Genomic DNA, 14,767 nt, shown 5'->3' with positions numbered 1-14,767 from the left:
CCTCTGAGGATGTCTAACGTAGTATTGTACGAAACGTTAGGAATAGAAGAATTCCATGGACCACGGCCATATAACCCGGAAGAATTATCGACAACAGTATCATCCGATCGTGAAAGCCTTCATTGTATGATTAAATTTTTTATGTTTGCTGAGTAGTGGACGCTTTTTTGAACTAAAGTAAGTGCTTTTAAGTCCTTGTGCAGATCATTTTTGTTCCTGGTATTGTATGTATGAACTGAGCTGTTTGTTGGAAAAAGAGATATATTATTTAGGACAAATTTCATTAAGAAGTAAATATACTGAGAGGCAGTAGTTAGTATACCCAGTTCTTTGAAGAGGTTTTATACAGGACGTCCGTAGATTTACTCCACAAATGATACGTATTACGCCGGCCGTAGTGGCCGAGCGGTTCTAGGAGCTACAGTATGGAACTGCGAGAATGCTACGGTCGCAGGTTCGAATCATGCCTCGGGCATGGATGTGTGTGATGTCCTAAGGTTAGTTGGATTTAAGTAGTTCTAAGTTATAGGGGACTGATGACCTCAGAACGTAAGTCCCATAGTGCTCAGAACCATTTGAACATTTTTTTTTTTTTTTTGATACGTATTACACGCTTTTGGACTCTGAAATCTTTTGTTTGATTTGAAGAGTTACCCCAAAATATTATACCATATGACATTATGGAATGAAAGTAGGCAATGTATGCAAGCTTTTTCTTTTTGTATGTCGCCTATGTCAGCTAACACTCGAATTGCAATTGCAGATTTGTTAAGGCGTTTCTGCAGTTCTGTGGTGTGCTCCTCCCAATCTCAGTTGCACGGCAAGGTAAGTATTCAGACTGCGGTTCATCACAAACTCTTATTTGCTACGAACTTTAATTACTGCGGACGCTCCAGAACGAAGGGTTAATTCTGCGTTTCTCGAAGGCTGTAATGCTGGTGACGACGATACAAAGGTGGAAGCAGGGCAGCGAGGTCTGCGGCGCCTGTGAAGTGCTGTCATGTAGCAGTGATCTGGGCGCCATGACGTGGCGCGGCATGGCGTCGCTATAAAACACGGCGTGGCGGACGGTATGACCCGAGCTTGCACAACGCAGGCAGGCACGCCGGCCGCACTCTCCGCCCGTCACAGGCCAGGGATGGCGGCCGCCTTGGGCGCCCTGTGCTGTCTGTCGGCGCTGTGTCTGGCCACCGCCGCGCAAGCAGGTCAGTGGCTGCTCTATTAATGATGCTGGAAACATTTCCACTCGGCTCTCTCGTATCACTCAGGAGGAGGTCATCTTTCATACCGGGTATTGGCATATACTTTTATTGGTGACTGAGGACAGCCGGCCGGTGTGGCCGTGCGGTTCTAGGCGCTTCAGTGTGGAACCGCGTGACCGCTACGGTCGCAGGTTCGAATGCTGCCTCGGGCATGGATGTGTGTGATGTCCTTAGGTTAGTTAGGTTTAAGTAGATCTAAGTTTTAGTGGAGTGATGACCTCCCATAGTGCTCAGAGCTATTTGAACCATTTTTGACTGAGGACAGCGTACTGAATATTACATCAGTATTTAATTCATTTTCAGACTAATAACTGTAGCTGTTAGGAGTGATACGTTTTTAGATTGGTTAGTACCTCCAAGTATATGCGACAAGGACATCAACGCTTTCTTTTCCCGTGGACAGCAGATCAGGTGTTGAGGTGTGGACGTGTGGCCACAACATGGTTGATCTATACTGACAGGCGTAATCCACTTAGTTGTGCCGGTACAACTGTGCACAAAACATCACGTACTAAATTATACGATGTGTTTGCAAGAAGACTGTCAGATGCAGAGAAAACAACTAACACACTGGCGTGGGTACATATTAAGGTACCACTGATCAAAATATCTCCCCTTAGCTCTACTTGTACCCTTAACACCCAGCATATTTGAAATTATCAGATTAAAACTATTTACCAAGTGTACCAGTATGAAACGAGCGTTTTTTTTGTGAAAATGAAACACTAATTTTGAATTGAAAAGTAAAAACATTTTATTCAAAGTACTGACAATTGCTTTCTATACATTTTGAGCACCTTTCTGGCAATTTCTGGACACCACGCCATTTGAAATGTTCGTCTTTTGAAGCAAACCAATCAGACACCCAATTTTCGACTTCTCTGTAGGAATAAAAGTGTTCTTCAGCCAATGCGTGTCCTATTGATGAAAACAAATGGTAGGGGCCAAGTCTGGTGAATACGGCGGAGTAGCAGCTCCCAGCCAAGTGTTTTGATTGTATGCTGAACCAGTTTTGTTTTGTGTGCAGGTGCATTGTCGTGTAAAAAAAAATACTTTTCCATGTCCTCTGGTCCATTTTGGTCTTTTTTCGATCAATGCATAATTCAAATTGGTCATTCGTTGTCTGTAGCGATTAGTATTCACAGTTTCACCGGGTCTTAGAAGCTCATGATACACCACACCTTTCTGATCCCACCAAACACAGAGAATTGTCTTCTTGCCGAATCGATCTGGTTTTGCAGTCGATGTTGGTGGTTGTCCCGGATCGACCCATGATTTTTACCGTTTAGGATTCGTAAAATAAATCCATTTTTCATCGCCAGTAACAATTCGATGCAAAATTGATTTTCTTTTATGTCTTTGAAGCAAAATTTGACAAATGGTTTTTCGGTTTTCCATCTGTCTTTCATTCAGTTTAATGTGGCACCCATTTCCCACACTTTTGGATCTTTCCCATAAGTTTCAAACGGTCAGAAATTGTTTGTTGTGCAACATTTAGCGTTGCTGCCATTTGCTTCTGACTCAAAGTATCATCTTCATCCAATATTGCTTACAATTCGGCGTCTTCGGACTTTTTTGGTGGTCTTCCACGTTCTTCATTTCTTACATGAAAATAATTGTTTCTGAACCGTTGAAACCATCTTGTGCATGTTGCTTCCGATAGAGCATGATCACCAAATGACTCGACAGGCATTCGATGCCACTCTGCAGCACTTTTTTTTTCAAATGAATACAAAAAATTAATGCTTTCTGCAAATCATCACTTTCTGGTACAAAATCGACATTGTTAACACGATGAAAACATATGATGTTCTTTGTTACATGACTTGATTTATACTAAATATCTTTGACAAATGTGATACCAACCAAACAAAAAAAATTAAGGCTCATTCACAACAAATGTTCCCTATCGACACATTTGTATCTTAACGCTCATTTCATACCGGTACACCTGGTATTTTCACCTGCCAGATGATTGCCGAGGGACTACACGTTACCGCTGAATACGTTATCTTCATAAATTGTGCTACTGTAATAACATAAAAGATGTAAGTTATAAGTAAACTAAACAACAGTTTATGACTCTGTTAATAATAGTTACTAATAACAGATAGTCATTGAGGCTGTTTCCCGATGACGCTGTTGTACATATACAAGTCACAAAGGAAGCAAAATGTAGAGAAATGAAGGACGAGCTGCCAAGGATCGGCGCTCGGTGCAAGGGTTGGCAGTTGACCTCGACATAAGCAACTGAAACATATTATGCACAAATAGACAGAAAGACACATTATTGTTTCTTTACAGGACTGCCGAGCAATCACTCGACGAAGTTACGTCCATTAAATATCTGAGAGCGATTTAATGTGGAACGGTCACGTAAAATTAATCGGATGTCAAACTGAGATTCATTGGAAGAATCCTTAGAAAGTATTGTCCATCAACGAAGGAAGTAGCTTGCAGAGCACTGGTTCGACCGATACTTGAGTAACAGTCATCAATTTGGGATGCCTGCATGGTGGCAGTCGTAGATGAAATATATAAGGTGCGAAAAAGGACAGTGCGTTTCGTCACAGATTCGTTTAGTAAGCACGGAAGCGGCATGGAGATGCTCAAGCCCAATCGAGTGGCAGACGCCATAAGAAAAGCATTTTCTATCACTGTGTTGTTTACTGTTAAAATTCCAAGAGCATAAGTTCCTACGAGAATCTAACGATATATTACTTCCTTCTGCTTATACATCGCGAGAAGACCGTGAAGGTAAAATTCAAGATATTAAGTAACACTCAGAAATTTCCCAGTAATCGTTCTTCCCATGCAACGTTCGCGATCAAAATACTAAAGAAAGGAGTGGACTGTGGTACACATTATGGTTTCGCCACTCTAAGGTGCCTTGCGTAGATATAGATGAAGAAAACAAAAATTAATAATAACAGCAATAATAATAATAGATAAAGTATGAAGCACATTCAGGCAACAAGTAGCTGTATCTTAGAGACCAGAGATAATGGTTGTAGTAAGTAAGGCGCATTTGGGTAGTTGACTGTTCCAGCAATGCATCCGTGAAGGGAGGAAAATCTACCGGCAGATTAACAGGATACAAAGTACATTCGCAAGTAAGTGACCAGTTCGGGGAGTTTTCAGCATGTAGGTTATGTATGTTATTATGGACTGGAAATGGTTAGCAGTACGAGGATTACATGTGCCTATAATCGGTAAGGCAAAAGGATAGTGTATTTTTCGATATACAAAATGTCCAAGTTAAATTGTACACTACTGATATTTCACAAATGCTTCAATACAGCAAAAGAAGGATTTCAAGCAGTGGTAGTACGTCAATGACCACTGTATGGTTAATGCGGAGTGGCTAAAACAAAACTAACCAAGAAAATATTTGTAAGTTTGGCAGTAAATAATCTTTTCATCTTCAGTTCCTGAGTCTTTCGTGTGTTTTGATGCTGTCCTCCAATTTTTCCCAAACTTTTAATTTCTACGTAAGTGTTACACCCAGCTTCTTCTGTAATCTATTTTCCATATCCAAATGGAAAGAACTGCTCCTTGGTGTCGATACAGCGCTGTACATGATTTGTCAAACGGTTTCACTGTCTGATGACTGTCCTCCCTTCTTCTCACTTGTGAGAGTGTCGCACAAACACTGTCTTGTTATTCTATCTCACTCAAAACTTCTTGTGCGGCTTAATAGTATCTATTCTACCGTTTCATTTTGGCCATTCTTAACCCGTAACTTTTTTCATCTATCAAGACATAATCTCTTTAAATGCTTTCGTATTAGAATTCGAGGTCCTTAGAAGAGGGATGGTTGGAGATAACATATGTCGCTGTTTATAGAAGTCTTTCGCAAAAAAGGTACGCAGCACTGTTCCACATCCACTGCTACTAAATTAGAAGATAACCAGCAGTAACTGTTTTGTGCAGGCAGACATCCCTTTCTTACCCAGAAGTAGTTTTGGAGAGCTACTTTCAAATCACATATCATCACTGTAGCACAAAGTACCTTAACACCGGTTTCCCTGAGATTGTTACAGGAATTCAGGGGGCCAGCTTACGGGATAATACTTCTTTTTAGTGAACGATGACAAAGGGGATTCCATAATTTTCGATGGCACACACTTCAGTGCACTTCATGGTTTCGGTGGCAGTACAAGCACATCTGCTTTATGATGTGCAATGACATCTGGATGTTTACTTCGAATGGAGCACAAGCAATAACAAAAAAATGGGAAGACGCAATTAATAGATTTATAGAAAATAGCAGTTAGATAGTGAAGAGAAGAAACAGAAGGATAATGACAAAACAAGTGCTATTTGCTTCGTATGTATATTTCGTTCATCGTAAGAACGAATCTGGTGCAAACAAACTCAAACGCGATGATTGGTCAGCAGCCGTAGCACTCGTACCCTGGTGTTGTTCCGCTCTTTGAAGTAGATCCAACTTACGTATTAGATATCTTATTGTTATGTCACTATAAATGAAACTTTAAGACATTCTGATGCCTTAACAGCCATCAAAGATTTCTTAATCATACTTTAGCGACGTAATTTTTATTTCAAAAACGGTATACAGCCACAATCCCTGTCAGCGCTCCTTGTGCTCCGATTGTCTTGCTGTTCATACGTACAGTGAAAAATAGATGACACTCCTTCCTACTTCATAGTGAAACACGAGCGCGGAACACGCTTAATAGGTAGAAACTAGTTGTTCTTAATGTTTTTCACAAGATTGCAGAGAAAAATCAGCTTTAAAGGTTTTCGAAAAACGCCATGTGTTAAGTATAAGGGAGGGCTAATTAATTAATCGGTGGCGTAATGTGTAGAGTCATGCGTGCCGTCGGGCAGCTATTCGAAAACCGTTGTGGTTCACAATTTTTTTGTTCCATATGAATACCTAATTCTTTCAAATATGAAATCCATCAAATGTGTGTGAATTAACTCATACTTAACCATCATTTTTTTAAGAAAAATGCACGTCTTCTAGTTTCTAATTGCATACTTCACACAAAATTCTGGTTTTCATTGCAAATACACATTTTAAGTATCGACATTTCATAAAAGATTGTTAAAGGTTTTTGAAGTTAAAAAACATTGCACGATCCAATTTTTTGGACAATAATGAAAAATCAAACACTCTCTCTTTGAATATGCCCATTGCTTTTCTAACATTCTGCGTGGTGTCTGTTTGTTCTAAGTCGCGTCTCCCTACCACTTCCGCACAACGACGCTCTGAGCGTGTTTTTTTAGGGAATTGACTAGTTTGAACCTGGGACCTGTTGCTGGTAAGGAGACGCCAGACCACACATGACATGTAGAGTTCAGAAGAGTTCAGTGAGACTAGCGATGATATAACCAAATACTTAACGATTTCAGCGTCAGCTCAACTGCACTCCCTGTAAAAGAAACTTAATAATAACTAAATTTAGTGGAAGGGGTTCAAGGCTTTCCTATTTTTAGTTAGCTGGTAAAATAACGTCGAAAAAGCAGTTAAGTTTACCACTGGAAATATTATTCTACTCACAAAACATTGTTTATAAACTGCACTATTGATAAAAGGAAATATTGTAATACAGGATGATAAAAACCAACTGCGTTCAACAAAATGTGAACTAATATTCCCTTCGTGGGTTTCCAAGTTCTACAATGGATCGAAGGATGACATATGCCATATCACATCTATAATCTAGGTTTAAATTAAGTTTCACAAAAGAGAAAACTATCAAAATGGTCTACAGTGACCCTCAATTATCTTTAATTACTTATCAAACTTGTCGTGAATTACAGTGTCTGATGTGGCTTCTCAATAATTATATATCAGAAAAATCATCGCGTTTCAGATTTTAACTTACGGAGCAAATGTGAATACCATGAGCTTCAATTGACGATCGACACTAGTATTACGTAAAAAGTGGATGTAACAGATGAGACTTCTGCAGTTCTGAGTGAAGCCTTATGCGCTCAAAAATGCTGCATCGCGTGCGTTCATTACCTTGTCGTTGTTCGTCAGGGGACGACGGATGGCACAGCTCCACACACCTCGCCGTCTCGGAAGCAACTCTCTCCTAACTTCCCCTTACTACAATTTACCGAAGTTGGTTTAAAAAAAACTATCTGGCTGTGTTTTCATCTGACCAATCAGGGTCTCAATGTTAACCTTAAGTTCCGCCAACAAAAATTCTGTCTATCCAATGAGAAACGTAATACTTTTCGTGGTGGGTCAATGTTTTTAACGTTTGCAACGTAACAGAGACGCGAAAAAGTCTCACGCTAAAACTTGCAGCTGGTGTGGCCCTTTTAGTGTTATCGTAAGATCTATACTGTTCTTCTGGAGGGCTCTATCTTTTAACATGGGCTGGGGGGGTGGTCCTGGTGGTTACTTTTCGTGGCGGGGCAATGTTTTTAAAGTTTGCAACGTAACAGAGACGCGAAAAAGTCTCACGATAAAACTTGCAGCTGGTGCGGCCGTTTTAGTGTTATCATAAGATCTCTACTGTTCTTCTGGAGGGCTCTATCTTTTAACATGGGTTGAGGGGTGGTCCTGGTGGTTGGCTGGCGACGTGGGTGTCCGTCCATTATCGTAGGGCCTTCTAGCTTAACACGGTTCTGCTCTGGGCTTCTGTTCTCGTTTCTTCCCTCGGAAATGCGTCTGTTTCACGGTGTGAAGATATGACATGCATTTAGGCGTTCTTGTGTTAGTCTGTGGTATTCCATTTGCTCACTCGTTGATCGTATTACTTTGGTTAATTTAATGTCAGGATTTATTCGGAGCTATGTGACATACTGCCGGATTTGCTTATCATGTCAGGGTTTTCATGGAAGATGTTGGATTTGCCTGACACCTCACACTTTTTAGGACAATTAGGACAGATGTCATCTCACAGAGTGATAAGCATCGTAGAAATGATGCAAACAATAAGTTTCACGGCTTCGAGCACACTATTCAAATTTGACAAGACATTTAAGCTTCCAAACGTACTTGAACTAATGCATGAAGCTTTGTGACACGTCACTGCCGAACGATAGTGAAATGCAGAACAGCACGTCATAAAAGAGAAGGAGGAAATAGGGATTTTTTGGTGGCTTGGGATTCTGTTGCTGGTCGCCTCCTTAATATGGTCCCAAAGGATGAATTGAACAAAACTTTGAAACTCGTTACAGAAATGAAGAAGTGTGAGAATAAATTGGAAATACAAACCATTCACAAAATCTAGTGTCTTACCAGAAAGTATCTACGGAATTTTGAAACAGATGACAAAGGAGGCGCTGTATTTAGTCTCCTGGGCTGCGTCTTTCAAAATAGCAAAGCTTGCTAATGGCAGTGTTGCCACCTCAGTTTCTACCTTGTAACTACGCAACACTTGAAATGTTCATAAGTCAGCTATAAAGACCCTAGAGAAACGAAAAGCATTACAATGACGAAATAAAGATGAAAGTCAATATATGATGGCGTAACAGTTCCCATAAAGCAACCTTAAATACCTATAGCTGAGAAAAACACTTTGCAATGAGTAAAGAATAAGTAAAATATGTCCTGTAAACATTTCACTTCTGCAAAACTCGCTGGTGCCCCACGCCTGTCTCTGGTCTTAAAGAGACCAGAAGTATCCACGTCAGAAAAACGTATGAGTTATATGTGAAAATAAGTCTAATGAGTGAACAACATTGTGAAAAAGTTTGACTATGCCCTGAAAACTCAGGGAATGTGGAGGTGACGCCGGCGCCTAGCATTTTCGCACGGGGCGTCGAAATCTCTGGGACTGGTACTACGCGAAATAACACATCTTTTGCTTGCTCGTCATATAAGAAGTAAAACTGTTGGTTGTGAGGAACCACGTAACAGGCTGAGTTGCTGGAGCGGAAATATTTTGTTTATTCGCGCATATTGGCAACTACGTACGCCGAAGTGTATTGCGTAGTGGTGACTGTTTTGACAGCAAGCAAACGACAATGTCAAGTTTTTATTGATGTTTATTGAATTCGATGAAGAGTGCCAGTACACACACTCTTCCTACAGAAAAGTGGAAAGAAAATTTCTGACAAGGAATACGCAGGCCTACTCTTGGTGTTTTGTAAATTTCCGTAACATGTGACAATATTACTATTAACATGAAATTACTACAGGATTCTCACTTTATCGTGCTAGTTTGTAAATTTCCCTTCCTGTTCTCGAGATAACTTGATCATCTACAGCAATCCAAGGCTTTTTTTAAGCTTCCTGGTATCTTCTTTAATTACTATTTTGGAAAAAATTATTTCAGAAAGATTCCGAACTTATTAAGATATATTCATTTCAGAGGTAGCATTAGACTCACTGTAAGCTTCACCTCAGTCAACATTTTTTAACCTTTCTCAAAAGTTTCTCACAGTATTTTGATGAACCATTATCATTGTTTTCTTTAGATGACTGTAGACTGTAAATGTTGCTAAATCATGTTATGTGAGTATATCAGTACATTACCTATCAGAGCACTGCTACATAAGCCACTGGAGTAGGAAAATGTATAACTTAAAGTAAACTGTAATTGGCTAGTAATACGTCTAGATAACTTTTCTTACCAGATCTGTTTAAAAAATTATATGAACATCATGAAAATCAATAGACCCTTCATTCTTTTTGACAAACATCAAAATAAAATATTAAATTTTTCATGGAAATTCCTCACTTATCCAGTGGGAACCTGTATACTGTAAAAACGACAAGCATTAAATTGTCCAATATTAACCCACAAACACGTGCCTCTGTATCCTGATCTACTGCAGAATTTACTTATTTCTGTAAGTCTGAATCAGTATTAAATGTTTATGAAAACAACTCTTCCAAATCAATTACCAATAAATTGACTCTATTTTATCTCCATTAATATTTTGATGCAGCAAGCAGGTCATCGTTTCCCTCAAGTCGTTTTCGATAAATTGGAAGTCACTGTCATTTCATTTCCGGGTAATATTGTCATCACACTGTCCACCTCCGCGTCTGGGTGCGTGCTCCGCGCATGTGACTTTTGCAGAGGACCAAGTTTGAATTCCCAGTACATGTTTTCGTTCCTCGTACACAGGTAGAGGTACAATTTTCTCTCTCTCTCTTTCCACTTTTTTTTTTATTTAATTCATGTCGCTTAAGGGAGGAGAGTCAATATTCGACTGTGTTCTATCTTGGTCTCCCTCCCCTTGTGTGTGTGTCTGTGTGTGTGTGTGTGTGTGTGTGTGTGTTTTTATGTGTGTGTGTGTATTCTGCGTTTTGTTCATCTATGGGCAATAAAAGCGTCACTACGGTCACGGACTGTGGAACCTTGGTGCTAACGCACCCGGGAGCATGTGAACAACCGCAGAAGGCCGTAGGTCCGAGGAAAGTAACCACCGTGTAAATCATGATCTTGGAAACCTACTGAGGCGACAAAAAACTGCATGAAAAATGCTGTTCACTGGTAGTGAAGTTACATCTACGTCTGACATCCATTGACAGTCAGACTAATTACTATGGAACAAACTGGTCGGCACGAACGTATAATATCTGGTGAAGGAATTACAGTCATTATTTGACGGTCGTGCTAGAACCCGACTAATACTCCCTAGATCCTGGACAACATGAACTTCTTGTGGAAAAAAGGCCAACTCGTAATTACTGTAACTGATGCGAAATTGCAGGCTAACTTACATGAAAACAGAAAGCGAAACGAAACTGGAATATTTATGTCGGCAGTCCCGTGGCATCTTAAAGGTACGAAAACGTGCAACATCTCTATTCTGGACCTCGTACTACAAATAGAATAAAAATCTGCTCTAGCGCACCTGTATACCTATAAATTTTATCACGGTATTGAAACTAATCCTATCAAGTATGTGTCCATTATTCGTTGAATGTGCCTAACAAGTAAATTTGTGTGCTATAGAACAGTATTCTCACATGCAACTTTCGTACACGAACACGCAATTGGCGGATATGTAAACGATTAGAGTTATGGTTCTCTGTGACAGGTAGAACGGCCATCAGAATGTATTAGCGGTATTGTTATTTGTGATTACTGTCGACTCCAGGCCTGGTAGCTTACATAAGGGGCAGTAGAAGTTGATTTGTCACTGTAAAGGACAGGGAGATGCCGCGTAATCGTGAGAGACAACGTTTTCAGTATCTGACAGAGTTTGAAAGGGGCGTCATTCTGGGTCTCCATTTGGCTGGTTTTTGGAATCATGCAATGTCCAGTTTTTTTGTGGCAACTGTATCTGACAGCGACCTTATGTTGAAGTCCATCATAGCGTTAGGCCATGTATACTCTTCGTCAAGGATCCAAGTTGACTAAGTGTTATCACCACAAGGGAAGATTGCCGTGTCGTGCACTAAACGCCTCCATACCTGCATCTGCCATCCGAGAATAGGTAATGGACTCCAGATAGTCTGTGTCATTCCGCACCATTGGTCGCAGAATAGCAGCAGCCGGACGAGGCAATTACCTTCGCAATCTTAGGCTGGCGTTAACACGGCAACAAAAACGGCTGTGGTTGGACTGGTCTCGTGACCGAGAAGTATGGACTGCTGACGAGTGGCGTGAGATTGAGTACAGCGAAGAATCGCAGTTCTTCACTCAGCGATAAATGGCACATCATGGGTAGGTACGATAATAATAAAAAAATTACGGAAATCAGAGCCCCGATTTAAATGTTCGTTATTCCTGCGCGGTGTTTGAGAGTGGAACGGTAAAGAAACACCTTGAAGATAGTTCAATGAAAGACTTAATTCTGAATTGCAGAGTAATCATGTAGATGTAGATGTTGATGCTGTGTTGCTGTTATGCTCGCTGTGCACGTGCTGTTGGCTCTCCGCCTGTCTCAAATGTTGAGCTTAGCCGGCGTCGCTACGTTGCTTCTCTACCTTACACTACGTGATCAAAAGGGTCCGGACACCTGACTGAAAATGTCTTAAAAGTTCGTGGTGCCCTCCATCGGTAAGGCTGGAATTCAATATGCTGTTGTGCCACCCTTAGGCTTGATGACAGCTTCCACTCTTGCAGGCATACGTTCAGTTAGGTGCTGGAAGGTTTCTTGGGAAATGTCAGCCTATTCTTCAGGCAGTGCTGCACTGAGGAGAGATATCGATGTCGATCGCTGAGGCCTGGCACGAAGTCAGCGTTTCCCCAACACCCCAAAGGTGTTCTGTAGGATTCAGGTCAGGACTCTGTGCAGGTCAGTCCATTACATGGATGTTATTGTCGTGCAACCAGTCCTCCACAGGACGTGCATTATGAAAAGGTGTTCGATCGTGTTGAAAGATGCAATCGCCATCCCCGAATTGCTCTTCAACAGTGGAAACCAAGAAGGTGCTTAAAACATCTGTGTAGGCCTGTGCCGTGATAGTGCCACGCAAAACAACAAGGGGTGCAAGCCCCCTGCATGAAAAACACGACCACACCATAACACCACCGGCTCCGGATTTTACTGTTAGGACTCCACACGCTTGCAGATGACGCTCACGGGGCATTCGCCATACCCACGCCCTGCCATCGGATCGCCACATTGTGTACCGTGATTCGTCACTCCACACAACGTTTTTCCACTGTTCAATCGTCCAATGTTTACACTCCTTACACCAAACGAGGCGTCGTTGGGCTTTTACCAATGTGATGTGTGGCTTAGGAGCAGCCACTCGACCGTGAAATCCAAGTTTTCTCACCTCCCGCCTAACTGTCATAGTACTTGCAGTGGACCTTGATGCCCAATCATCTGACCACGTTCGAAGTCCGTGAGTTCCGCAGAGCTCCCCATTCTGCTCTCTCACGATTTCTAATGCTACCGAGGTCGCTGATTTGGAGTACCTGGCAGTAGGTGGCAGCACTGTGCACCCAATATGAAAAACGTATGTTTTTAGGGGTGTCCGGATACTTTTGATCACATAGCGTATCTTCTGTCGCAACCTCCTGTTGTTCAGTAGACTGGTCCGTGCTGAAAATCTATTCTGGGTGTGACGCCAGCGTTCCTTAAAGACTATTATCTCGAATTTGATATCTAATGACAATGTTTGTAGGAAGTAGAAGAAAGGGTATCAATTACTTCTGCGTGCAGACGAGAGAGCTAACGGGTCGTGATACTCGTTTGTTGAATAGAGTGGTGAATACGTTAACTGCGATCTCTTTGCAGTCACTTCAAAATGCACAAACGATAATAAGGAATCTAGAGAAACTATTTTACAAAATTGTGTAGAAGAAATAAATGCAGTGACGTGCTATAATAGCAGCTGAATCTACGAAAGCGGCAAGAGATATCATTCGTAAACGCACTACCAGTTCACAGTGGGAAACCTTGGTATGATTATGGATATTTTGATTATGATAGTTGAGAAACAGTTTCACTCCCAGGTGCGTTCTGTAATTCATCGTGTTTAAAGCAAGCAATACGGGGTAAGGTTCATTTCCTTCTCTCATTCATCGTCATAGTTTTTCATGAGTTGAAGATACTTTTGCACATACTCATTTTCGGTTAGTGAAATGTAGTGCCACTCTATCATCATTCGCGATCACTATAGTTCTTTACAGACACCTTAATGAATTATACAAAAGCCATACATAACCCTTATAATTTTGTTTCAGCAATCTCTACTAATTTTAATTAGAATTCCCACGGGAACTGTTTTCGTTGCAGAAAACTTCTTCCTTGTTTCTTTCACTTGTTGATAATCACCCGGTAAAGACTGTGTCTTCTTCTTTTCAGCCAATCTCGGCTCTCTTATTTACTCAGATAGTTATGTCTACCAATCGGCGTCGATTTCCCATTTTTTATGGATTTCACTCATCGTTATGAGTTTAATTTTTTATAATGAAGTTAATTCTACTAAAAAAATAAACAAATTACCTTCTCCCCCCAAATACACTCCTGGAAATGGAAAAAAGAACACATTGACACCGGTGTGTCAGACCCACCATACTTGCTCCGGACACTGCGAGAGGGCTGTACAAGCAATGATCACACGCACGGCACAGCGGACACACCAGGAACCGCGGTGTTGGCCGTCGAATGGCGCTAGCTGCGCAGCATTTGTGCACCGCCGCCGTCAGTGTCAGCCAGTTTGCCGTGGCATACGGAGCTCCATCGCAGTCTTTAACACTGGTAGCATGCCGCGACAGCGTGGACGTGAACCGTATGTGCAGTTGACGGACTTTGAGCGAGGGCGTATAGTGGGCATGCGGGAGGCCGGGTGGACGTACCGCCGAATTGCTCAACACGTGGGGCGTGAGGTCTCCACAGTACATCGATGTTGTCGCCAGCGGTCGGCGGAAGGTGCACGTGCCCGTCGACCTGGGACCGGACCGCAGCGACGCACGGATGCACGCCAAGACCGTAGGTTCCGATGCAGTACCGTAGGGGACCGCACCGCCACTTCCCAGCAAATTAGGGACACTGTTGCTCCTGGGGTATCGGCGAGGACCATTCGCAACCGTCTCCATGAAGCTGGGCTACGGTCCCGCACACCGTTAGGCCGTCTTCCGCTCACGCCCCAACATCGTGCA

General features: G+C 41.8%; 1 protein-coding gene across 2 annotated transcripts in view; it reads left to right on the top strand.

Moving 5' to 3' along the window:
• The first annotated feature begins 1,080 nt into the window (after positions 1–1,080).
• The window catches only part of LOC124550343, a 59,082-nt gene continuing 45,395 nt past the window's right edge, over positions 1,081–14,767 (top strand). For both annotated transcript variants that reach the window (XM_047125306.1, XM_047125305.1), the window contains exon 1: positions 1,081–1,205. In XM_047125306.1, the coding sequence (XP_046981262.1) occupies positions 1,139–1,205 (67 nt within the window). In that variant the 5' untranslated portion in view covers positions 1,081–1,138. The remainder of the gene's footprint in view (positions 1,206–14,767) is intronic.

Source organism: Schistocerca americana, chromosome 1 (genome assembly GCF_021461395.2).
Source record: "Schistocerca americana isolate TAMUIC-IGC-003095 chromosome 1, iqSchAmer2.1, whole genome shotgun sequence".
NCBI classification, from domain to species: Eukaryota; Metazoa; Arthropoda; class Insecta; order Orthoptera; family Acrididae; genus Schistocerca; species Schistocerca americana.
Note: the sequence above shows the minus strand (reverse complement) of the source record. Positions and strands in the feature narration are given on the sequence as shown.